We start from the raw sequence: 26,508 nt of genomic DNA, 5'->3' as shown, positions 1-26,508 counted from the left end.
CTCACTCACCTGCTGGTCCATGGTGATGCCGTAGCAGCTAAGGATCTCCAGCTTTAGGAGGTCATAATTCGTGGCCTCCTCCTTGGGGAGGTCGTAATAGGCCCGTTGCGCGGCACCCTTCAAGTAAGGAGCCGAAATGGACATCCATTCCGCCCGCGACCACTGGTTGCGAGAGGCTGTCCTCTCAAATATGCCCAAATATGACTCTATATCATCCGCGTCCGACAGCGGGACCATTGGAGGAGGCGGGGGTCGAGCGGGCTCCGGTCTTACCAATTCTGCTGTAGTTAATCGTGCTTTGGTTTCCTCCAACTCCCGTTGTGTCGCGGCGTGTGCTAATTGCAAATTCTGGATATGGGATGCCATCCCTGTCAAAACGTTGTTCAGGTCCTGTCCTTCTGACATTTTTCGGACACTTTTCAATCCTGACGACTACGCCACTGTAAAAGAATGAGTCCACGCACATAAAGGTTTGAGGTTTCCGGCCCCGTATGCTGTAAAGAAAGATTAGTTTTGTACAAAATGAGTTCAAAACTGGCATTCAATATACAGCGCCGTAATGGTGGAGAGGGGAACATTTATATGGAGGGACCGGAAGTAGGTGAATGGACTGCTGGGAAGGAACCATGATGGATGCTGGAATTGTTGACATCATCGGGGAGAGACAGAGGGAAGGCGGAAGTGTAGTATTGTTTTCATGTGTTCAGGTGGATTCATGGCGGCGGTGCGTCCTTCTTACTGCAGAGATAAAGAGAGAGAGGTTAGTACCCCGCCATTCCCGTCTGACATATGATTTCGCGTCACGTTTTGAGTCGTTCCGCGGCTCCCTAATCACGTGTGCGTGACAACATGTACATCTTACTGAAAAACATCATAAAAACATATTTTAGTACTTGTAAATCTCAGATTTGTTTCCCTCAATGTCAACAAACACTCCTTTTATTTACTTTAGTGACACAACTGTTAATAGGCTTATAGATAAAGTAATTTCAAAATAATATCAAGTGATAGATTGGTAGAGCTTGAAACTATGCACATTCTAATTCACAGTCCGCTAAACACCACCTCTACCAGGCACTTCTCTTTAAGCACATTTTTGACTCAGAGTCCACCCAACCTTTATTTTTTACATTCTTTTGTAAGATCTTTGGAAAATTAGTGGACCCAGAACCACTCATCTCCCATTTTGAGAGTTAGCCTAGTTGTTCAGATTGCCATAGTTTCCCATTGTTAACTCATCATTATTCTTCTCATTTGGAATATTCCTGTGCCACTGCCTAGTCTACTAAAAATAAAAAAGGAAAGGTATGCAATGATTCATATAATGAAATTAGAAGTATAGTGGCTGTGTTGCAATTAAACTAAAAGTGTTTAAAGTTAGAAGACTTTGTTTCCTCCATAAAACTGTAAAATAAGATGAATGTTTACCCCTTATTGGAGTTTGCTTATGAAAGTGAAATCTAGGGAAAATGCAGTTCAGGATGTCCCCTTTATGTAAATTCCTTTTAGTGAAACAAGATAGGATTTTCATGCTTGGAAATCAGCTGTTAGTTGACAATGCAATTGAAGAACAGGTATTGGGTAATAAATCCTCGACAAGATAAGATAAATGGGTAATAAATCTTCAACAAGATATTAATATTCTGGTAGAAGTGGTCCAAGTGGTTTGCATGCACAGCCAAGGTAGCACATACTTGTGGAGCAAGATGTTATGGTACTATACAGTAGCCAGAGTTGCTGTCCTGGCTCAAATTTATTTGCTGTCAAATATTTTGGTCACTGCTTAAATATCATTTTTAATATTAGTTTATTAGTTGTATTTTTGGGTTTGTTCTGTCTCTGTATTTATGTAATATTATGATTTTATTGATACTATGTTTATTAATTTTCTTGTTATATTTTATGCTTACCATATACTATACACTATTGTTTATTGGTAACTTCCCTGCCTGATGTATTTGTAGCCTAATTAGTTAGGGGCACCTAATTAGGCAGCAGGGGTACTGGACCCAAAAGTATTTAAGCCAGAGCTGAGGCAGGATCAGCAGCTTTGGCATCGTGTTTACTTGTATTCCTGGTTTTGAGATTTGTCTGTCTTTAGATTTACTGGTTTTGACCACTACTTTGTCTATAAGGTACTGTTTTCAGTTTGCTGCTGAATTCATCTGCTATCTTCTTCTTCTTTCTGCTGCTCCTATTAGGGGTTGCCACAACAGATTATCTTTTCCCATCTCTTCATGTCCTCTGTATCTTACTCTGTTATACCCATCACCTGTATGTCATTTCTCACCACATCCATAAACCATCTCTTAGGCCTTCCTCTTTTCCCCTTCCCTGGCATCTCTATCCTTAGCATGCTTTTCCCAATATACTCAGCATCTCTCCTCTGCACATGTCCAAACCAATGCAATCTCGCCTCTCTAGCTTTGTCTCCAAACCGTCCACCTTGAGTTGACCCTCTAATGTACTCATTTCTAACTCTGTCCATCCTCGTCACACCCAATGCAAATCTTAACATCTTTAACTCTGCCACCTTCAGCTCTGTCTCCTGTTTTCTGATCAGTGCCACTGTCTCCAACCCATATAACATAGTTGGTCTCACTACCATCCTGTAGACCTTCACTTTCACTCTTGCTGATACCTGTCTGTCACAAATCACTCCTGACACTCCACTCTGCTTGCACTCTCTTTTTCACCTCTCTTCCACGATCCCCATTACTCTGTAATGTTGATCTCAAGTATTTAAACTCCTCCACCTTCGCCAACTCTATTCCTTGTATCGTCACCATTCCACTGATCTCCCTCTCATTTACATACAAGTATTCTGTCTTGTTCCTACTGATCTTCATTCCTATCCTCTCTAGAGCATATCTCCACCTCTGCAGGTTCTCTTCAACCTGCTCCCTACTCACGCTACAGATCATAATGTCATCAGCAAACATCATAGTCCACAGGCATTCCTGTCTAATCTCGTCAGTTAACCTGTCCATCATCATTGCAAATAAGAAAGGGCTCAGAGCCGATCCCTGATGTAATCCCACCTCCACGTTGAATGCATCTATCATTCCTACCGTAGACCTCGCCACTGCCACACTTCCCTCATACATATCCTGTACAACTCTTACATACTTCTCTGCCACGCCTGACTTCCTCATATAATACTACAACTCCTCTCGAGGCACCCTGTCCATATGCTTTCTCCAGGTCCACAAAGACCCAATGCAACTCCATCTGTCCTTCTCTATGCTTCTTCATCAATACCCTGAGAGTAAACATTGTATCTGTGGTGCTGTTTCCTGGCATGAAACCATACTGCTGCTCACTATAATCATCACTTCCCTTCTTAACCTAGCTTCCACTGCTCTTTCCCATAACTTCATGTTGTGGCACATCAGTTTTATCCCCATTACTACAGCTCTGGACATCCATCTTATTCTTAAAAATCTGTACCAGTACTCTCTCTCATTATCTTTATCCATCAGCCTCTCAAAGTACTCTTTCCATCTGCTCAACACACCATCCTCTCTTGTGATTATGTTTCCATCTTTATCCTCTATCACCCTAGCTTGCTGCACATCTTTCCCTGCTCGGTCCCTCTGTCTAGCCAGTAGATACAGATCCTTTTCTCCCATGTTAGTGTCCAACCTCTCATACATCTCATAATATGCCTTTTCTTTACCCGTTGCCACCTTTCTCTTCACCTTGTGCCTTATCTCCATGTACTCTTGTCTACTTTCTGCATCTCTTTGACTATCCCACTTCTTCTTCGCCAACCTCTTCCTCTGTATACTCCCCTGTACTTCCTCATTCCACCACCAGGTTTCCTTTTCCTCCTTCCTCTGTCCAGATGTCACTCCAAGCACCCTTCTTGCTGTCACCCTTACTACTTATGCTGTAGTTGCCCAGCTATCTGCTAACTCTTCACTGCCATCTTCCGTCTGTCTTATCTCCTCCCTGAACTCAACCTTGCAGTCTTCCTTTTTCAACTTCCACCATTTGATTCTTTGCTCTGCCCTCACTCTCCTACTCTTCTCCAACGTCATCCTACAGACCACCACCCTATGCTGCCTAACTACACTTTCCCCTGCCACCACTTTGCAATCTCCAATCTCTTTAGATTAACCCTCCTGCATAGGATATACTCTACCTATTTGCATCTTCCTAAACTCTTGTACGTCACTCTGTGTTCCTTCCACCTCTTAAAATATATATTCACCGCATCCATGTCCATCCTTTTGGCAAAATCCATGATCATCTGATCTTCTTCATTGCTCTCCTTGACATACCCATCACCTCCTCATCCCCTCCATTCCCTTCACCAACATGTCCACTGAAATCCACTCCAATCACCACACTCTCTCCCTTGAGTACACTGTCCATTACTTCATCCAACTAACTCCAGAAATCTTCTTTCTCATCCATCACACACCCAACTTGCGGGACATAAGCACTAACAACATTCACCATGAATCAATTCAGTTTTCAGTTTCAACACCATCACTCTGTCTGACACTCTTTTCACCTCCAAAACATTCTTGACATACTGTTTCTGCAGAATAACCCCTACTCCATTTCTCCTCCCATCCACACCATGATAGAATCCACCTCTGAACAATCCTGGCCTTGTTCCCCTTCCATTTAGTCTCTTGCATACACAATATATCAACCTTCCTTCTCTCCATCACATCAGCTAACTCTCTCCCTTACCAGTCATACTGCCAACATTCAAAGTTCCTACCCCCAGTTCCACTCTCTTTACCTTCCTCCTCTCCTCCTGCCTCTGGATACGTCTCCCCCCTCTTCTTCTCCTTCTTCGGCCAACAATAGCCCAATTTCCACCAGCACCCTGTTGGTTAACAGTACTGATGGCAGCCGTTGTTATTCCGTTCCTCGACCAATCCAGTATGAAAATTAATATCATTTTCCACAAATTGATCTGGCAAAATTTTACACCGGATGCCCTTCCTGACGCAACCCTCCCCATTTTTCTGGGTTTGGGACTGTTGGATTTTCCTGTTTGACACTGATTCAGATTTGCCACAGAAGAGTCTGCTTTGGTATGGCTCAGTCTGGATCACCAATGGATTATCCCAGTTCAGAGATTAATTCCACGCAGGCCAGACTGGATTTGTGAGTATTTCCATTTTAAATTGTAGCAATTGCTTTGGCCACATCTCGTAGTATAAGTACTTTAAGAATGCTTCACCTCTACGTGTTAAAGTCCACTGAAAGAGACCTGTAAATAGGTGTTTTAATAAGAAATTTCAAAGACAAAATGTAAAGGGAATAAAGTACAAAAAGCCTGCAGTGCACGTTATTAAAGAGAATTTTCAAGCAGCTGTACCTACTATTTGTGTAAGGGCTGTCCTCAGTTTTACTTAGGCGGCTGTGCTTACATTTTATTGGGTAGTGGTGCCTATTTCTTAGGCAAAAAGTACATTTATGGTTCCTTTTTCTTTTCTTCTTTGTTTATGAGTTGGAAGGGTCCAATGCTACATTTTCCGGATCTGTTAGAGTGCTTGCCTAGACTGAGGCTATGTTTTTAGGACTTAGACTCATACCTATTAAAGTTCTTTCCTGGATTGCCATTGTATGGTTTGAAATTTTACTAGACAGAAATACACTGGTTTGTGCATCCCCTGTGGCTGGGTTTACAATTTACATTTTACAGTTTATGTAAATGTTCTGTGGCACGCGGCTGGGGGTGGTACCCAGCCGGGATGCTCAGGAGGACCAGAGGAGGGCTCACGTCTCCTCGAGACCACAAGGGGGCGACCATCCTGGTTGCTGTGGGGGCTACAGGTACAGAGCTTTGAAGCTCAATCCTGGAGGGGCCCGTGATCACCGCCAGGGGGCACCCCAATGCCTGAAGAGCCTTGGACCTCAGCACTTCTGCCACACCAGGAAGTGCTGGGGGGAAGTGGAACAGGGACACCTGGAGTGCTTCTGCGGATACAGCCAGTACTTCCGCCACACTGGGCGTGTCGGTGGAAGATTGCCGGAGCACACCTGGAGCACACCCGGGGGAACTTAAAAGGGGCCACCTCCCTTCATTCGGGGCTGGAGTCGGGTGGAAGAGGACGAGGTCTGAGAGAGGAAAGAGGAAAGAGGTGGCCTGAAGAAAGGAAAGGCAGTATGTGGTGGCCTGGACTTGTGGGGTAATTGGTGTTGCGGCACTGGGTTGTGCACATTAATAATTGTAAAATACTTGTAAATAAACATGTATTGGGTGATATGAGCGTGTCCATCTGTCTGTGTCCGGGCTATTTCCCACAGTTCTTTCTTTTTAAAATATTCTAAATTATTGACAAATATTTAAGGAACTTTGTTTTCATTTGTTTGGAGGGTTCTATGGATTTTTTCCTTTTTTCTTTTGATTTTCTGTTTACTTTTTTTGAAATTTGTTCAACTTTAAAAGCCATTAACTCAATTTTGTGCATGTGCAGGCCATAAGCTAGCAGTACTTGGTGGCAGTTGCTTAAAAGTGTTCATTTGGTATTCACGAAAATCAGGTGGGGAAATATGCTGAAATATAGAAGACCTCAAAAATCCACTAGTATATGATTCTAGCAGAACTACTATTGTATTAGCACTGACACTGTGCTGATGCTTGTAGTTCCATAGCTATTCCCATTTTTATGTCAGGTTACAGCTTTTTTTTTTTTATATACTAGACTTTTTCAATAGAGATTTTGTCATAATGTTTACAGCCAGATGTCTTTCCTGATGCCAACCCTCCCTATTTATCCAAGCTTGAGACTGGCTCCAAAATGGAAGCTGGGTTTACTAAGCTAAAATGCTATATGCTAGAAGTAGTTGCATTTCTGTAATTTTTTGTGGTTGCACTCTTTTTTATGTCATACATTTGAATGAGACATATTCATTTTAAAAGTTAAAAAAAAAATTCTTGTCCTACATTGAAGTGCATCTTTTGATATTAGTCACATTTACTGTCTTCTTCTTGAGATCCATGTAATGAAGCACATACAATTTAGGTGTTTAACATAATGTCAATGTTTTCTCAATTTAGACTCCATGCTCAAGACGAAAAGGATGTTGAATTTCATATTGACTATACCATCATGTTTGCAATAACCAAAATGGAAAGTGGAAGCTGGGATTTAGTTCAGCATGATGAAATCAACTATAAACCAGAAGATCGTCCATACCATTCAGAGTTCAGGTAACATAACCACTATTAAAGCTGTAATAAAATAAATCTTAGAAATTCATATGTTAAGGGAGAATTAATTTTATCCACAGATGGCCAGCTTAGATCTATCTGTCCATTTTACATCAGAGCTCCATAATGGTAGTCATGAAGCAAAAATGGAACTACAGGATACATCTTACCTTTTGATTTTTTCAGATCCAAATCTACACCTGTTGGTATATAGGCTCCTTTGGGTCCAATGTTTTAATAAAGGATACCCTGTTCTGAACTTTTGAAATGGTGTTCTCAGCTGTTATTTATGAGTATTTTATAAGAGAATGTCTGCAACAGTTAATTGGTGCCAAATGACATGAGAGCTTGCATTTTTCCTGCCATGACTTTGCACCTGTGAAATCTCTGCATTGTTGGATTTTCCTGTTTGACACTGATTCAGATTTGCCACAGAAGAGTCTGCTTTGGTATGGCTCAGTCTGGATCACCAATGGATTATCCCAGTTCAGAGATTAATTCCACGCAGGCCAGACTGGATTTGTGAGTATTTCCATTTTAAATTGTAGCAATTGCTTTGGCCACATCTCGTAGTATAAGTACTTTAAGAATGCTTCACCTCTACGTGTTAAAGTCCACTGAAAGAGACCTGTAAATAGGTGTTTTAATAAGAAATTTCAAAGACAAAATGTAAAGGGAATAAAGTACAAAAAGCCTGCAGTGCACGTTATTAAAGAGAATTTTCAAGCAGCTGTACCTACTATTTGTGTAAGGGCTGTCCTCAGTTTTACTTAGGCGGCTGTGCTTACATTTTATTGGGTAGTGGTGCCTATTTCTTAGGCAAAAAGTACATTTATGGTTCCTTTTTCTTTTCTTCTTTGTTTATGAGTTGGAAGGGTCCAATGCTACATTTTCCGGATCTGTTAGAGTGCTTGCCTAGACTGAGGCTATGTTTTTAGGACTTAGACTCATACCTATTAAAGTTCTTTCCTGGATTGCCATTGTATGGTTTGAAATTTTACTAGACAGACAGAATGTTTGTGATATTTCAAAAAATGTGGGGGAAGAATAAAATTAAACAGGATGAAAAGCAACAGGTAAAAATCAGCTTAAGAAGAGCATGTAGAAAGAGAATATGAATCGTAAGGACATTCGCAAAGCTAAGGATGTGGGACGAATTTGATCAACAGAATGAGCAATTAAAATATCAGCTCCTCTTGCTTCCTCTTAAGACAACAGCAAAATTCAATTGATTTCAAAGCAGGAATTGTGGGACTTAAACAAAGACACTACCACACTAATGTAATAGGGGATGGTCCTGCCTAGTTTGCTAAAATATAAAAAAGGAAAGGTATGAAATAATTCATATAAAAATGAAATTAGTAGTATAGTGGCTATTTTGCAATTTAGCTAAAACATTAAAAGCTAGAAGAGTTTGTCTCCTCCATAAAATTGTAAAATAAGATGAATGTCTACCCCTTATTAAAGTTGAAAGTGAAATCTAACAGAACCAAAATATGAATAGAATGCTTGAGAGAATGAAAGGTTTAAAAATGCTGCTTTGGTTGATTTTTATGGTGGAACGTATGAGGAGAAGTGTCACAAGTGATTAAATGAATTAAAACAAAACTGGGTGATTTTGAGGATGTTGTATTATATGTGAGAAATGATGGAAAGTAATAATTTTAAAATGTTGTTGGTACTATTTAAATTGTTAAAGTAATTTCTAAATATATATTGTGCACACAAAATCTAAAATATGGTTAGTTTATATTAACAGAGCTCTTAGTTTTGGTAAAACATTACAATTTTTGTTTTAAATATGTATAATATGTAGTTAAACAAAAAAGCATCTTCACATTTGCATTTCAAACTATACTTTTGATAGTTATAATATACAAAGGAGAAAAAGTCTCTCAGATACAAAAAAAGTTGGTGAGTGTATATGTGTGTCCAATTGGATGTTCATGCTGTGCAGCTTTTGGATAGTGTAGATGATCTTTTATTTGTGTGCGTTTTATATATAAAGAATGCACAAGGAAATGAATTGATTTCGTCCAAAATATTTACGAATGAGATATTAATATTGTTCAGTATTGTGTGTGTGTGTGTGTGTATGTGGATATATATATATTTATATACAGTATGTATATATATATATATATATATATATATATATATATATATATATATATATATAGTAGTGCTGGGCGTTATACCGGTTCATACCGAAAACCGTTTTTTATTTTTGTTATGATATGGATTCTTATACCGCCACACCGGTTTAAATTGCCTAAATGACGTTCGGAACGTGGAGCAGTGGGAAACTGTTCAAGTGGGGACCTTTTTCACTGCTACACCTCTAATCACAGAGGTGTTGCGCGGGGGGCTCTTTTTCACGCTAAATAGGTAGTGGTAGAGTAGGTATTGCACGGTGAAAATGGACAGAGAACATTCTGAAACTGAAGCTGTAGCTGACGATAAAGTTGAACATGATGACACAGAAGAACTTTTACCGAAAAAAAGGAGTCATGTCCATTGCCTGGAGATACTTTGGTTTTAAAAGGTCGGATGTGGACCATTATGTTCAAATGTGTAAATACTGTTTCTATACTACTGGATAATACTGCAAGCCAAGTTGTACTTGTTTTATTTGTTTTCAATACAGTGTAATGTACCTGGGTACTGTGTAATAGTGTGACAACATGCTGACTTTATTCTCGACATTTCCACTTTAATCTCGACGCTTATGACAAGAATAAAGTCGACATGTTGACTTTATTCTCAACATTTCTACTTTATTCTCGCCGTTTATGTCAAGATTAAAGTCGACATGTTGACTTTATTCTCGTAATTTGTCATTAAAGTAGAACATCGTTAACTAAACTTCATCATAAAATGAATATTTAATTTACTAGATTTTCACAAACCCCGTCATAAGTTATATAGCACATTAAATGCTTTGTGTTAAGTGTTCCCCAAGCCATGTTAAATCGGTACGTGCTTCTTAAACTGATTTCCTCTTGTACTGAGGAGGCGCCGGCAGCGATCGCCTCACAGAATACATTCACTTCATGATATTCCTGCTCTCTGAACATTTAGAATGCTAAGATAAATACTTGATATAATTTTCATAATGAAATGCATTAAAGTATGTATTAATCATGTGGGGGCACGGCGGCATGGAGGTTGCACTGCTGCTCGGGTGTACCCTGCCTTGCATTTGCATGCTTTTCTGGTGGGTTTACTCGGCGTGCTTCAGTTTCCTTTCAAAGTCATTTAGGATGTGGGGAATGTTATGCTATATTGACCCTGCTAGTGTATTTTTTGCTCGTATTCACCCTGCTATGTGCTGGTGATTTATTCAGGGATGGGCGCAACCCTGAATGGATGGCATAATTAAACATGTATAACAAAGATATTTTTAAAGTTCTGAACACTCCGTGGGCTAAGTTTATAACTAGTTTTAATTTCACAAAGACGTTTATCGTGTGGTGATTGGTTATGTGGAGAAAGAAAAAGGAAGGATAGGAACTGGGATTTTGGTACGTCAGATAGAGACAGCACGCGTGCAATAAAGAAAGCCCGCTCAGAAAAACATCCATTAAATTCTGTGTTTATGTCTCCGACCACCAGATCACAAACCCAACATCTGCAAAATATTTAAGTTAAATCTGTGCGATACCCATTCATACATCCAGTTTTTTGGAGCCTCGTCACACCTGCCGTAAAGTTCTCTTCACTGAACATACACCTGGGGACCCCTTACTGCGAGGGAGCAGCACTACCGCCTCACTACCGTGCATGTTTAATACCTGCTTTAATGCATTTCATCATGAAAATGATATCAAGTATTTATCTTAGCATTCTAAATTTTCAGAGAGCAGGAATATCATGAAGTGAATGGATTCTGTGCGGTGATCGCTGTCTCCTCTTAGTGTGAAGGAAGTCAGTTTAAGAAGCGTAATGATTAACAACTGGGTTGGGGAACACTTAACACAAAGCATTTAATGTGCTGCATCAACTTATGACGGGGTTTGAGAAAATCTAGTAAATTAAACATTGATTTTAGGATGAAGTTTAGTTTACGACATTCTACTTTAATTATAAAATAAACTATGAGAATAAAGTGGAAATGTCGACTTTATTCTCGACATATAGTTTGTTTTTTTCTTCCCTGTGTCCGTATTTTTTTTTTCTTCACTGTGGCCCTAATACGATTTCGTAGGGCTATACCACAAATAGCATTATAAATGCAAGTTACAGTTTTATTATTTATGCATATAGCTTAGCTGGAAGCAAGGTCCATATTAATGCAGTTTGCCTAATTGATGATTCAGTTGGTAAAGATGTCATCACCAAGTTGCACTTGTTTTATTTTATTTTAATTTGGTGAATACTGTATAATGCACCTGGGCTTGAAGCCTTGAAGTAATAGTACAACTATCAGTAATAATACTATTATTTATTTTATTGTTATTATTTATTAGTTTAAATATTATGCAGTTTAATGATGGTAAAGTTATTTAAAAAGTCACTTTAACGTGTCAGTGGACAGAGATTGTTAACATTAACAGAAAGTGTAGTTGGTTTACAAAAAAATATTTACTATTTATTCCTTTTCTAAGACATGTTCAGTGCAATACAACTTTTGACAAGCACCTCTGGATATTTTACTAAGTCTGAATGTTTTTGCAAAATTTGTTCAATAAGAAGGTTCTATATTTTGACTGCATCTGTCATGCAATGTGATTCCTTCTCTTCATGAGTGCCACCCCCTTGAAAACTATCACTTTATGGGACCTGTATTAATACTTGTGTGCACATTAAAATGTTTTTTTTGTACAATGTACAATGCTCTTGACAGTGGAATAGGTTATTCTTAGCCAGTAATTGCAGTGGAAAATGTGGTTAACATCCACTCATGCATGGGAAAAAAAAATACCGTAGAATACCGTGAAACCAGGATAATTTAGAAAAATACCAAGATATAGAATTTTGGTCATACCGCCCACCCCTAATGTATAGTACAATTCCTCTTAACTGGTCTCGCATTAACCTAGTCCTTTAAAAACAACGCAAATGAGGTTAAAACAATGGCTGAAGCGGTCTCTTAAAATCCAAAGCACGGTGCCTTCTTCTTTCTACCTGGTGGCTCCCCTGCTTCTTCCATTGGGCTTCTCAACAAGAAAGTTGCCCTACCTGCTACGTTGGGCTCCATCTGGACAGAGACTTGATGTCTTTCCCCAGCGACCAGGGTGCTCATGCTGCGGCTAAACCAGCCCAAAGCCTCCACGACGACTGCCGCTGCCTTTCGACGGCCAGTCGTCTTCAATACCGGTCACTCCAGCTCCGTGATTGCTCAGCTGGAGCAACCGCTTTCTTCAGCATCACGAATTCCCCACGAACGATTGACCACACATACTACGCCCCCTCGCTAAGCGACGATTATTTATTTAAAAAGTGGCCTTTTTGACTTGAGCTAGTGAACCAGCTACAGCACACTGTCTAGTCATTGTACAAGAAAAAAAGCCTGTGTGCGAAATTGTGGATGAAGCCTTGTGGATATGGTTTCTTTGAACTTTGAAGAGGTACAGTACATACCTTAGAAATATTTTTCTACATGAAAATAGGTATGCGTCAGATTAACAGGCCAAAACGGCAACTGGCCATGGGTCCAGTCCTGAGGTGGCCGGTTAAGAGGGATTATACTGTATGTATATATATATATATAATATATATATTTATACACATACATATATATAAGGGCAAGAAGAAAGGAAGTTTTGTGAATGAAACATGGTGCAGCCCCGAACACATTAGTATTAACATTAGAATTCCTGAAACCTATGAAAAAACTTGTAATTTCAGCCCACCTTAAATCCCTTCACACCTCTACCATGAGCATCTTTTGTTTTGTAAATGCGTCAATCAGCACAAGCAGCAAGCAGCCTGCTGTCCCATACCCCGCCATCATGGAGCTCAGCTCGTGGGCAAAACGTTCTCCCAGCTCAAGCCACGGCTCTTTATCTGTGTTTGATGTGCCTGGAGTTGTATAGTGTAAATAATACAGTATATTGTTACTTGGAAAACATTTATTTCATGTGTGTTCCGTGTCTACAAAGAACTGGGTAAGTGTAGGATGAAAGGAAATGTGAGAAATGCAAGAAATGCTAAACACATACCTAAAGCAGAAACGTTTTCCATGTTATATTAATAATGACGAGAAGTCTATACTCTTGTCTACTTTCTGCATCTCTCTGACTATCCCACTTCTTCTTCCCCATCCTCTTCCTCTGTATACTCTCCTGTAGTTCCCCATTCCACCACCAGGTTTCCTTTTTCCTCCTTCCTCTTCCAGATGTCATGCCAAGCACCCTTCTTGCTGTCATCCTTACTACATCTCATACTACAAAGTTGACCAACTGTCTGGTAACTCTTCACTGCCGCCCAGTGCCTGTCTCACCTCCTCCCTAAACTCCTCCCTAAACTCAACCTTGCAGTCTTCCTTTTTCAACTTCCACCATTTGATCCTTGGCTCTGCCCTCCTTCTTTTCCTCTTCTTGATCTCCAACGTCATCCTACAGACCACTGTGAACGCTGAAGTCGAAATCAACAACGGGAGTCTAAAACCAATTTTTAATAAAAAACAATTTCTTTATTCTTTTATTCTTGGTGAGTAAAAAACCGTGAGACTGCCCTGTTGGAGAATGCGGGCAGACTCCTCTAAAAGCAAAAAGTTCTCACTTTTATTACCTAGCTTGTTCATTAGCCAAAGAGAGAACAGAAAAAAAAAAACATAACAGTTCATTTTGAGGTCATACATAGATTACAGGCTACATCTTAAATTTATGACACATAGGAGTACATCAAAAACAAAGAATTGCCAGGCACTCACATTTCTAAGGAATGTGCCCTTCACACAAATCCAATTTAAGAAGTTTCTTATTTCCCATTTTATTAGTTATAAAGAGATTACATTCTTATAGTTATCTTCATTAGATTATATTTGTTTGATTAGATTAATAATCCTTATTTATTAATTCATAAGTGACTTGTTTTCTTATAATATTAAACAAGAGTAAAGAAACGATCACATTGATTTATAATATCACAGGGTGTTCTGTTAGTATCAAGAGGTTAGCATTTTCTCATAGAGGAATGTAGGTTAATCATATAATTCTGTGCACAAGCTCAATTCTTTTCTTCTACCTAAATAAAGAACAAATTCATATAGAAATAATAAATCATATAGCTCTCTGCCGCATGATTAATACAAAATATAGTCATTAGTATTTGTAAATTAAATACTTATAATCATCTGTGGTGGGCTGGCGCCCTGCCCGGGGTCTGCTTCCTGCCCTGCGCCCTGTATTGGCTGGGATGGGCTCCAGCAGACCCCTGTAACCCTGTAGTGAGAATATAGCTGGTTGGATAATGGATGGATGGATGGATACTTATCATTACAGTTAATAATGTTTTTTCTGCTTTCTCACCACCATCCTATGCTGCTTAACTACACTTTGCAGTCTTCAATCTCCTTCAGATTGACTCTTCTGCATAGGATGTAATCTACCTGTGTGCATCTTCCTCCACTCTTGTACGTCACCCTATGTTCCTCCCTCTTCTTAAAATACATATTCACCACAGCCATGTCCATCCTTTTGGCAAAATCCACTATCCTCTGACCTTCTTCATTCCTCTCCTTGACACCGTACCTACCCATCACCTCCTCGTCTCCTCTGTTCCCTTCACCAACATGTCCATTGAAATCCGCTCCAATCACCGCTTTCCGTCCCTTTGGATACACTGTTCATCACTTCATTCAACTCACTCCAAAAATCTTCTTTCTCATCCATCGCACACCCAACATACGGGGCATATGGACTAACAACATTCATTATGACATCTCCAATTTCCAGCTTCATAATCATTACTCTGTCTGACACTCTTTCCACATCCAAAACACTTTTGACATACTGTTCCTTCAGAATAACCCCCACCCCATTTCTCCTCCCATCCACACCATGATAGAACGATTTGAATCCACCTCCGATCCACCTGGCTTTAGTCTCCTTCAATTTAGTCTCTTGCACGCACAATATATCAACCTTCCTTCTCTCCATCACATCTGCTAACTCTCCCCCCTTACCAGTCATACTGCCAACATTCTAAGTTCCTATCCTCAGTTCCACTCTTTTTACCTTCCTCTTCTCCTCCTGCCTCCGGAAATGTCTCCCCACTCTTTTTCTCCTTCTTCGGCCAACAGTAGCCCAATTTCAGCCAGCACCCTGTTGGCTAACAGTACTGGTGGCAGTAGTTGTTAACCTAGGGCTCGACTGATCTGGTATGGAAATTTGTATTGTTGTTCCCATATTGATTTGGCAAAATTTTTCATCAGATGCCCTTCTTGATGTAACCCTCCCCATTTATCCGCGCTTGGGACTGGCACGAAGAAGCACACTGGTTTGTGTATTCCCTGTGGAATGGGTTATAGTGTGGCACAGTTCATATCTGCATATAAACCCATTGTACACTGGTTGCTAGCCACCACTAGAACTGTGCAGGAATGGACAACAGAGGTTGAGAAGACTCTGAAGAATTCCTTTGAAAATACTGACTGGAGTATGATTTGTGAGTCACATGTCCAAGACATAGACAGACTTTGTTTTACATGGATAACATAGTCCCGACAAAGACAGTGTGCTTTTTCTAACAATAAGACATGGATCACTAAAGACATCAAAGCCCTACTGAATACGAAGAGGAGAACCATCAGGTCTGGAGAAAAAAAATCAAGCAGGTGCAGTCAGAACTGAAGAAGCCCTCCATGAGGGAAAAACCCACTACAGAGACAAATGTGAGCACAAGTTACAAGGACTGGCTACAAGCAGGCTGTAAAACATGCAAAGGAAGGGAACAAGAACAGAGCTAACAACCTGAACCAAATCTTCAAAAGGTGTGATTCATTCTTGTCTGTACAGCCGTTCCCCATCAATGCTAGCCTCTGTGAGCAAGCTTAGGTGGTTCCAGCATCCTGAGCGCCATCTGCCCCTTCATGATCTTTTTCTACAATGACATCACACCTGTGGTCTCCAGCCCCCTTCCACTCCCTGGACTGTGTGTCTCTGGTGATCAAGTGAAGAGAGAACTGGGAAAACACTGCATAAGCGAGGCTTCAGGGCCAGATGGAATTGGCCTGAGAGTGCGGAAAACATGTGCCAGCCAGTTCTATGGGGTCCTTCTGATAGAAGATTAGAAAGGCCAACTGCCAGTGTTACACACAATTTTATTGCTTATTGTATTCATGAATGTAAACAAAAAACTATTTTCCTTTAAAATAATTATTAATGATTTTCATTTTGTCAACATACTAAATGGTTCCCACAAACCTGAACACAAGGTAAAAGTTAATAGTGTATTTTATAGAAATGATCAGCAATGTTTAGTTTTATTTATGACAAGACCTACATCTGCGGTGACATATGGGGCTGTGGCTCTGCAAATGGATTGCTTCTTGAGGTTGGTAATAAAACTGCTACTTCCCCTGATTTCAGAACATCTGGATTCTCTGCTTATCAGACACATATAGATGTGGAGGATGCTCTCATTAACATGGTCCTCAGAGCCTTCTCCCACTTGGAGAAACCAGCACCACAGTCAGAATAATGTTCTTTGACTTTTCCAGTACTTTAAACACCATTCTGCCTCATTGACTAGAAAAAAAGCTCAAGGCTTTGAATCATGATGCCCCCACAATCTCTTGAATCATGGACTACCTGACCAATAGACAGCAGTTTGTGAAGCTGAAGGACTGTATATCAGAAATGGTGGTGTGTAATATTGGAGTTCTGGAAACTGTTGTGTTTACCTTCCTCTTTACCCTCCGCACAACAGGCTTCCAGCCCAATACCTGCACTTGCCATCTACATACATTTTCAGATGATTCATCCATCATAGGAGGAGGAGGAGATTAGGAGCATGTGCTGATACAGTGCATTGCCGCACCCACCACACAACAAATCAACTCAGGATCCCAGATTAGGACTCGAGTGCAGCCGTGCAATGGGTGACACCTCAGCACCACACTAGTTCAGATGGAGTGGAACCAGTGTGAGGTTTTTAATGGTGGCTGAAGTGCCAATTCTGCCACCAACCCCCAAGGCTGCATTAATAATAGAGACAAGTCAGGGTACAGAAAAAGTTGTGGAGGACTTTGTCTTGTGGCGCAGGGACAACAACCTGTAACTTGATATCAACAAGACAGAAGAGCTGGTAGTGGACTTCTGGCATGCCAAAGAACCTGTGAGACCAGTCACCATCTTGTGTTGGACATGGAAGGGGTGAAGAGCTACAAGTACCTGGGGATTCACATAAACAACAAACTGGACATTTCTGACAACACAGAAGGTGACTGTACTTGCTAAGAAGACTCGTGCTTTTTGCTGTGTGCAGCAAGCTGCTGGAAATGTTCTATCGATCCGTTGTAGGTAGTGTGTTGTTCTATGCTACAGTCTTTCCTTTAGAAGCAAAAGAAGTACAATGCATGAACAAACTTATCAGGAAAGAGTATTCCATCACAGGGGAAACACTGGAAGCTGTTATAGAAAAGAGGATGCTTGCAAAATTGGATGACATCATGGAAAAATTCCCACCATCCCCCCCAATGAGATGCTTTTTTGGAGCACTTTTAGCCACAAGCTTATTCTACCATGGTGTGCTAAGAAGCGCCTGTGGGGTTTTGTATCTATCCACTGCTACTGGGCAATTAACTGCTTCCTCCCAATGCTCTCATTAAGTTAATTTCGAAAATAGCTGTACAATATACATTTATTTATTTTTATTTATTTCTATTTACTTGTCGATTGATGGATTGCGTGGATTATTTGTCCTATAAGTACGTATCCTTGTTCTTTGTTTCTACTGCATCTGAATTTTTCAATGGGATTAATAAAGTTTATCTAATATACATATTTCTGCCGAACAATGTTAATTTCTTATTTTTAAATATTTTATGTGAAATTAATTAATTGCATGCTTTCCTGGATTTCTGTGTGAAATGATATTAGTGATTTGGCTTTTTCTCAGCTTTTTTTTTTTTTCCCAGTGCAAACAAAAGAAGTAAACGTGTGAATAACAAAGCATCTGCAATTGCAACAATTTTTTGTGAGAAGTGGTGTGTTTTCTTGACAGGAATCAAGCAGAAATGTTGAGGTGCCAACTGGGCCACCCTGTTTAACACTAGAACTACCAGAGCCTATGAAAAAACTCGTAGATCCATCCCACCTTAAATCGCTTCTTAAATCCGTTCACACCTCTCCGCCATCGTCTTTTGTCATCTAAATGTGCTGATAAACACAAGCTGCAAGTAGCCGGCTATTCTATCCCCCCACCGACTTAGAACGTGCACGAACTTCTCTCAGCTCATGCCTTGATTGATTATCTGGGAGTGAAGTGAAGTTTTAGAGTGGAAATAATAGATCTTATTTGGAACACATGCATTTCATGTGTGTTCTGTTTCTACAGTAATCTATATAAACACATTGTTAAAACAGAAACATTTTTCATATTCTAGTAGTAAATGACAAAATGTAGGCATAAACTATATAATGTATGAAGCCTGAAGTCCAAATATCAAAGAAACACTTTCACGAAAGGTACAAATATAACAGAACAAGTTTGCTTTTATTCAAAAATATAACTGCAGAAAAAAAAGCTGCCTTAGTGTGCGACATTGACACTCATTTACAATGATTGCTGCTGTGGCGCAACAGTATCAGTTGCCGACTGGGAATCAACAGGTTACAAGTTCGATTCTGCACGACTCCCTTTTGAGAAGTGAACTGCTCTTATTTTTACCATTTTAGAATAAAAAGATACATTTGATTTCAGTCTGTAACAGCCGGTGTAATTTATGATATTTGTAAAGGTTAGCTGTGTTTTTGTTTTTTTTATTCACTTTTCATTCTCTCAGTCGCGTTCAGGATCCTTCCCTACCCCATCTGACACTGCTGTTTTTACATAAAGACGCGCTATAGCTCTGCAGTGTATCACGATACACACGACCGCGTGTTTTTTTTTTCCCAATCTTGCCAGTCCCCACGTGTTGCTGTATGCTGTTTCTTTTGTACTCCAAGGCATGCAGAGGAAAGCATAGTAAAGAGCAGTAACTTCAGTGCTATATGCAATCATCAGACACTCCCCATCTGACACTGCTGTTTTCACATAAAGAAGCGCAATAGCTTATGCGCTATAGCTCACCCAAGGAGCACCCTTCCTACATTTACAACATGTGTACTTGTTCGGTGTACACACCTCTCTGTGCTATGGTTCCTATTACACTGAACAAGCACCTGTAATTTGTTGCTCTATTTATTATCTCAAAACACCACGCACATTCACAGTAATTCTCAGTTACAGTATGTTCACCACTCACACCCACGCCCACAACCATAGAGAACTGATTCCAAATCAGAGAATTTCTGGTTCCAGGATTAATTCACACCCGATCTGATGCTGTTCGTTTTCAAATAATATTGCATTAGTGCAATGATGTTTTCACATATATTGTTTTTCTTTCAGGTGTGTAATAGAAACCACAGCATAGAGAGAAGTGAGTACATTGTAACAGGTACACACGTTGTAAATGTAAGAAAGACTATCCTTGCGTGTGTGTGAAATGTTAACATTTGAATCTGATGATTGCATATAGCGCTGTCTTATTCAGTGCGCGCAAGAACATGCAGGTGGCCAGTTGCTGTGTGCTACAACATGCTGGCGGTGATCAACACACATTTTAAAAAAAGAAAGAGACAAATATATGTGACGTTTTGAAGAAATCATTTTATGACGCAATTAGTACCAATCATAAAACATCGTCGAAGTAATGCAATATTATTTGAAAACGAACAGCGCCAGATCGGGTGGGAATTTATACTGGAGCTGTTCGAGTCAGATCAGAAGCTGAATAAGCTCCTGTTCTGACTCTTAAGTAAAAAAGCATGAATTAAAATATTCCATAAATAACCGCGATCAACATTTTAAACTTAACGATTTACAGTGCATACCAATTTATAAATTTTATGTCCGTTTGAGGTTACAAAGAAAAAAAAAACACTTCCTCCCCAGCGGGGAACTGAACTCGGGTCTCTAAAGAATGGCAAGGCTGCTGTGCTCTGAGTCTACAAATCTTAGTGTTACACCACGGATAATGTTGTATTATCCTTAAACCTTTTGTGATGGTGTTTATTCGATGTTTGGACGTCAGGCTTCACACATTCTATAGTTTATGCCTACATTTTGTAACATTTATTACTAAAATATAAAAAAGTTTCTGTTTTAACCCCTTAACCGCCCTCTGCCGGATATATCCGGCATCGTTGTTTTATTGCTAATGCCATACTGCCGGAATTATCCGGCACATTTGCCTATGGTTATATGAATGCCTGGCGCGTAGTATAACTGACGGTTCGACAACTCTGTGGTTGTTTTGGCCGGTTATGTGACGTGATTCGGAAGTGACAGCTGTGAATATGGCGAAACGTAAACTGACTTCAAGTGAGGCTTTGCAGGCGATTTTGGACAATTCTGATCATGATTGTAGCAGTTCTGAAGAAGATTTTAGCGACAATGATGAGCAGCAACGTGCGCTGCATGATACTGTGAATGAAGACGCATCGGATGACGGCGATGAGTGAGTGTATCCCCAGCATCTCAACTGGACTGCTGCCCGTGGTGAACTACCTTTTCTGCATCCGTTTGAGGCAACGTGTGGCTTTACTGTTGATGTAAACAATTACACTGCTGAGCAGTTTTATGAGCTGTTTGTGTCACCTGATTTGATCAGACATTTTGTTCATCAGACAAATCTGTATGCAGCACAGTTTATTGAGAAAAATCCCAATTTACCTCCACATTCCCGTGTTCGTGCTTGGGTAGACACTGATGAAAACGAAATGAAAAAATTCATTGGGATTTTGATGTTGATGGGAATAATCAGAAAATCAGATATTGAGATGTACTGGTCTACATATCCTATGTATGCAACACCTATTTTTTGCAGCTATGATGAAACGTAACCGATTCTCTTTGCTGCTGAAATTCTTTCATTTGAATGACAACAGAAATGAGCCAGATAAGAAAGATCCAAACCGCGACCGCTTGTTCAAGCTACGTCCTTTGATTGACCATTTATTTGAAACATTTCAGTTGCCCTACATGCCAGGACTGTCAGTTGCAGTTGATGAAAGTTTATTGTTGTGGAAGGGCCGCTTACAGTTTCAACAGTAAAAGGGCACGGTTTGGTATCAAGATGTTTTGCTTAGCTGAGAATTCAGGTTACATTTATAGATTTCGTGTATACACTGGCAAAGAGGATCCTATGAGTAGTATTTCAGCAGTGTTGCCAGATGAATGTAAGGACTTTGGACTTTCAGAGAAAATTGTTGTGTACCTTGCCCTACCACTATTGGACAATGGGTACACCATTTGGATGGATAACTGGTACTCCAGTTGTATGTGTTTGCCCATTTCTAGAACTTGCACAACATTTAGTGGTCAATACTGCTTGAATAAATGTAAAAAAGTAAAAAAACGAAAATTGTTTAGATTTTGCCTGGCGTGGGGAATATTTAGGGAGTTGGCGGTTAAAGGGTTAACAATGTGTTTACACAGATTACTGTAGAAATGGAACACACATGAAATGCGTGTGTTCCAAATAACGATCTATTATTTCCACTCTAAAACTCCAGCAGTTCAGTCACTCCCAGATAATCAAACAAGGTATGGGAACTGGGAAAACTTAGTGAACGTTCTGTGACGGTGGGGGATGGAATAGCCGGCTGCTTGCTGCTTGTCTTAATCAGCACATTTAGAAGACAAAAGAGAGGTGAAAACGGTTTTAAGGTGGGCCGGATCTACAAGTTTTTTCATAGACTCTGGTAATTCTGGTGTTAAATAAATTAATTGAAAATAATAAGTACTCTTAGTGTGGCAGAATAACAAAATAAAATATTAGGCATTGACTGAGATTCAAAGGGCTCTAAAGAATGCTCCAACTTCAAGGTAGGAGCTCCGTGGTGCAGGTGACTAATTTCCTTAAAGAGTTGCCATATTTTGAATGCCTCTTGCTTTTATAGCTCCTGGACTAGAATGGGTGGAGTCAGTCAGCCTCAGTGGCCATCTTCTTTGAGCTGTGGGTGACAAAAGAGACAGGAGAGTTGGCAATTGTGCCCCTGGTGTCCTTGGATGGTAGTGCTTACCGCTGACAAGCCCTGAAGATGACCCTCTTATGTACATGTGTGACAATATATTTAGGAATTGTCAGCATCACATAATGAGTCGGTCATTGGAAAGTCTGATATGTGATAATTATATGTTTTTTGCTCTAAAATATTTTATTGTTCTTATGCTTCATTAATTACAAAGAGTCAAAAAGTTCATGGTAAAGGGCAGATTTGAAGAAAATAGCTACATACTTTTGGTTGATTTTTTTATTTGTCTTCTAATATCTTGTAACAATGAATTTATGTATTTAATATTTCCTTGCTATGGTAATATTCTTGCTGTGTTTTTTAGATTTTAAAACTTCATATGGAATTATTTTCTTTCTCTTCTAGCATATACAGCAGTATTTTCAATGACACAAGCTTGATTCACAGTATCCAGATACTAGTTCAGAAATATAAACCTTGTATCATTGACCTGAAAGGTGAACTGGGTGAAAAGACAACCAGATGCATAAGTGATATCTTAAAAAATAAAGAATATATTCCCAAACAAGTGAGGTACATTTTATTATTTTAATATGTCACAGTGGATTTTGAAAAAAATCACTTTTATCGTCAGAGTAATTAAAAACTTTACATTAGACGTATATTTCTAGCTTTGGAAAAAGTTCTAATTGCAGTTCTGCATGGACTGGTCTGTATAGGTGTTGGGTGAATTCCTGTGGGTACACAAAGAAACTGTGAGGACAAATTTACACATTTAAAATGTAAACACCATGGACCCCATTTGCATTTAAAATAGTAAAATGAAAGCACCAAATTGTTTGTACATCTTGTATGCCTAAATTAAATTGAGAATAATTTATGCATGGCTACTGACAACTTTGTAGTTTGAGAGTGATCCAAAACAATTTGAACATCCTTCTTCTGCACTCAAGAGGGAAACTAACTGTGTGTGCTGCACTGTTATCTTTCTATACTATTACACGCTTTAATGGCACCCATTGTGTTCTAAAACTAGTCTCAAGTCTCAGTCTTGGAGGGCCATACTAGTTGTAGGTTTCTGCTCCAACAAATATCCATATTAGAAGCCACTGTCAGCTGTTATTATGAAGATTTATTTCATTCTATGCTTTCTTCATGCTTCAATTCTGCTGTGTCAGGAATTTCTGATAATTTAGATGTTGCGTTTCCAAAGAATTTCATTAAAATGTTTTGTAGGCCAACACAGATTTAGCACTTCTTTGTCTGTTGTTCAAATTGGAACGATCCAGATAGTTTCTTTATTTGGCAGATTAAGAAAGTGATAAGCAATTTAAAGTCAGAATACTTATGGTTTAAGGGTTAAACAAGCAATGAAGAGTCTTCTTCTTCTTTTGGCTGCTCCCTTTAGGGGTCACCACAGCGAATCATCTTCTTCCATATCTTTCTGTCCTTTGCATCTTGTTCTGTCACACCCATCACCTGCATGTCCTTTCTCACCATATCCATAAACCTTTGCTTAGGCCATCCTCTTTTCCTCTTCCCTAGCAGCTCTATCCTTAGCATCCTTCTCCCAATATACCCAGCATCTCTCCTTTGCACATGTCCAAAGTAACTCTATCTCGCCTCTCTGACTTTGTCTCCCAACCGTCCAACTTGAGCTGACCCTCTAATGTACTAATTTCTAATCCTATCCATCCTCATCACACCCAGTGCAAATCTTAGCATCTTTAACTCTGCTACCTCCATCCAGCTCTGTCTCCTTCTTTCTGGTCAGTGCCACCATCTCCAACCCATATAACATAGCTGGTATCACTACCATCCTGTAGACATTCCCTTTCACTCTTGCTGATACCCGTCTGTCACAAATTACTCCTGACACTCTTCTCGACCCATTCCACCCTGCCTGCACTCTTTTTTCACCTCTCTTCCACAATCCCCATTACTCTGTACTGTTGATCCCAAGTATTTACAGTATACTCATCCACCTTCACCAACTCTACTCCCTACATCCTCACCATTCCACTGACCTCCCTCTCATTTACACACATGTATTCTATCTTTTTCCTACTGACCTTCATTCCTCTACTCTCTAGAGCATACAGTATCTCCACCTTTCCAGGTTCTCTTCAACTTGCTCCCTACTATCGCTACAGATCACAATGTCATGAGCAAACATCATAGTCTACAGGGACTCCTGTCTAATCTCGTCTGTCAACCTGATCCCTGATGTAATCCTACCTCCACGTTGAATGCATCCATCATTCCAACAGCAGATCTCACCACTGTCACACTTCCCTCTTACATATCCTGTACAACTCTTACATACTTCTCTGCCACTCCCAACTTCCTCATACAATACAACAACTCCTCTCGAGACACCCTGTCATATGCTTTCTCCAGGTGCAAAAAATGCAATGCAACTCCTTCTGGCCTTCTCTAAACTTCTCCATCAACATCCTCAGAGCAAACATTGCATCTGTGGTTGCTCTTTCTTGGAATGAAACCATACTGCTGCTCACTAATCATCACCTCACTTCTCAACCTAGCTTCCACTACTCTTTCCCATAACTTCATGGTGTGGCTCATCAATTTATTCCTCTGTAGTTACTGCAGTCCTGCACATCCCCCTTATTCTTAAATATCGGCACCAGTACACTTCTTCTCCACTCCTCAGGCATCCTCTCACTTTCCAAGATTCCATTAAACAATCTGGTTAAAAACTCCACTGCCATCTCTCCTAAACACCTCCATGCTTCCATAGGTATGTCATCTGGACCAACGGCCTTTCCATTTTTCATCCTCTTCATAGCTGTCCTTACTTCCTCCTTACTAATCCGTTGCACTTCCTGATTCACTATCTCCACATCATCCATCCTCTTCTCTCTTTCGTTCTCTTCATTCATCAGCCTCTCAAAGTACTCTTTCCATCTGCTCAACACACTCTCCTCGCTTGTGAGAACATTTCCATCTTTATCCTTTATTACCCTAACCTGCTGCATATCTTTCCCAGCTCGGTCCCTCTGTCTAGCCAATCGGTACAGGTCCTTTTCTCCCTCCTTAGTGTCCAACCTCTCATACACTCATCATATGCCTTTTCTTTAGTCTTTGCCACCTCTCTCTCTTCACCTTGCACCTTATCTCCTTGTACTCTTGTCTACTTTCTGCATCTCTCTGACTATCCCACTTCTTCTTTGCCATCCTCTTCCTCTGTATACTCTCCTGTACTTCCCCATTCCACCACCAGGTTTCCTTTTCCTCCTTCCTCTGTCCAGATGTCATGCCAAACACCCTTCATGCTGTCACCCTTACTACATCTGCTGTAGTTTCCCAACTGTCTAGTAGTTCTTCACTACCACCCAGTGCCTGTCTCACCTTCTCCCTAAACTCAACCTTGCAGTCTTCCTTTTTCTACTTCCACCATTTGATCCTTGGCTCTGCCCTCACTCTTTTCCTCTTCTTGATTTCCAACATCATCTTACAGACCACCATCCTATGCTGGTTTAATATAATTTCCCCTGCTACTACTTTGCAGTCTACTACTGCATAGGATGTAATCTACCTGTGTGCATCTTCCTCCACTCTTGTATGTCATCCTATGTTCCTCCCTCTTCTTAACATACAGTATGTATTCACCACAGCCATGTCCATCCTTTTGGCAAAATTCACTATCTTCTGACCTTCTTCATTCCTTTCCTTGACACCATACCTACCCATCACCTCCTCGTCTCCACTGTTCCCTTCACCAACATGCCCATTGAAATCCGCTCCAATCACCACTTTCTGTCCCTTGGGTACACTGTTCATCACTTCCTCCAACTCACTCCAAAAATCTTCTTTCTCACCCATTGCAGACCCAACCTGCAGTGCATATGCACTAACAACATTCATCATCACACCTCCAATTTCCAGGTTCATGATCATTAATCTTCCTGACACTCTTTTCACCTCCAAAACACTCTTGACATACTGTTCTTTCAGAATAACCCCTATCCCATTTCTCCTGACATTCAAACCATGAAAGAACAATTTGAATCCACCTCTGATCCACCTGGTCTTACTCCCCATCAATTTAGTCTCTTGCACGCACAATACAGTGCATCCGGAAAGTATTCACAGCGCATCACTTTTTCCACA

General features: G+C 40.1%; 1 protein-coding gene across 3 annotated transcripts in view; it reads left to right on the top strand.

The window, feature by feature from the left end:
• The window catches only part of LOC114651554 (uncharacterized), a 157,683-nt gene that overhangs the window by 42,131 nt on the left and 89,044 nt on the right, over positions 1-26,508 (top strand). For all 3 annotated transcript variants that reach the window (XM_028801356.2, XM_051927391.1, XM_051927390.1), the window contains exons 11-12: positions 7,031-7,183; positions 22,780-22,947. In XM_028801356.2, coding sequence (XP_028657189.2) covers positions 7,031-7,183; positions 22,780-22,947 — 321 coding nt within the window. The remainder of the gene's footprint in view (positions 1-7,030; positions 7,184-22,779; positions 22,948-26,508) is intronic.

Source organism: Erpetoichthys calabaricus, chromosome 5 (genome assembly GCF_900747795.2).
Source record: "Erpetoichthys calabaricus chromosome 5, fErpCal1.3, whole genome shotgun sequence".
NCBI classification, from domain to species: Eukaryota; Metazoa; Chordata; class Cladistia; order Polypteriformes; family Polypteridae; genus Erpetoichthys; species Erpetoichthys calabaricus.
The sequence above is the reverse complement of the archived record's forward strand: the minus strand, read 5'-3'. Positions and strand labels throughout refer to the sequence as shown.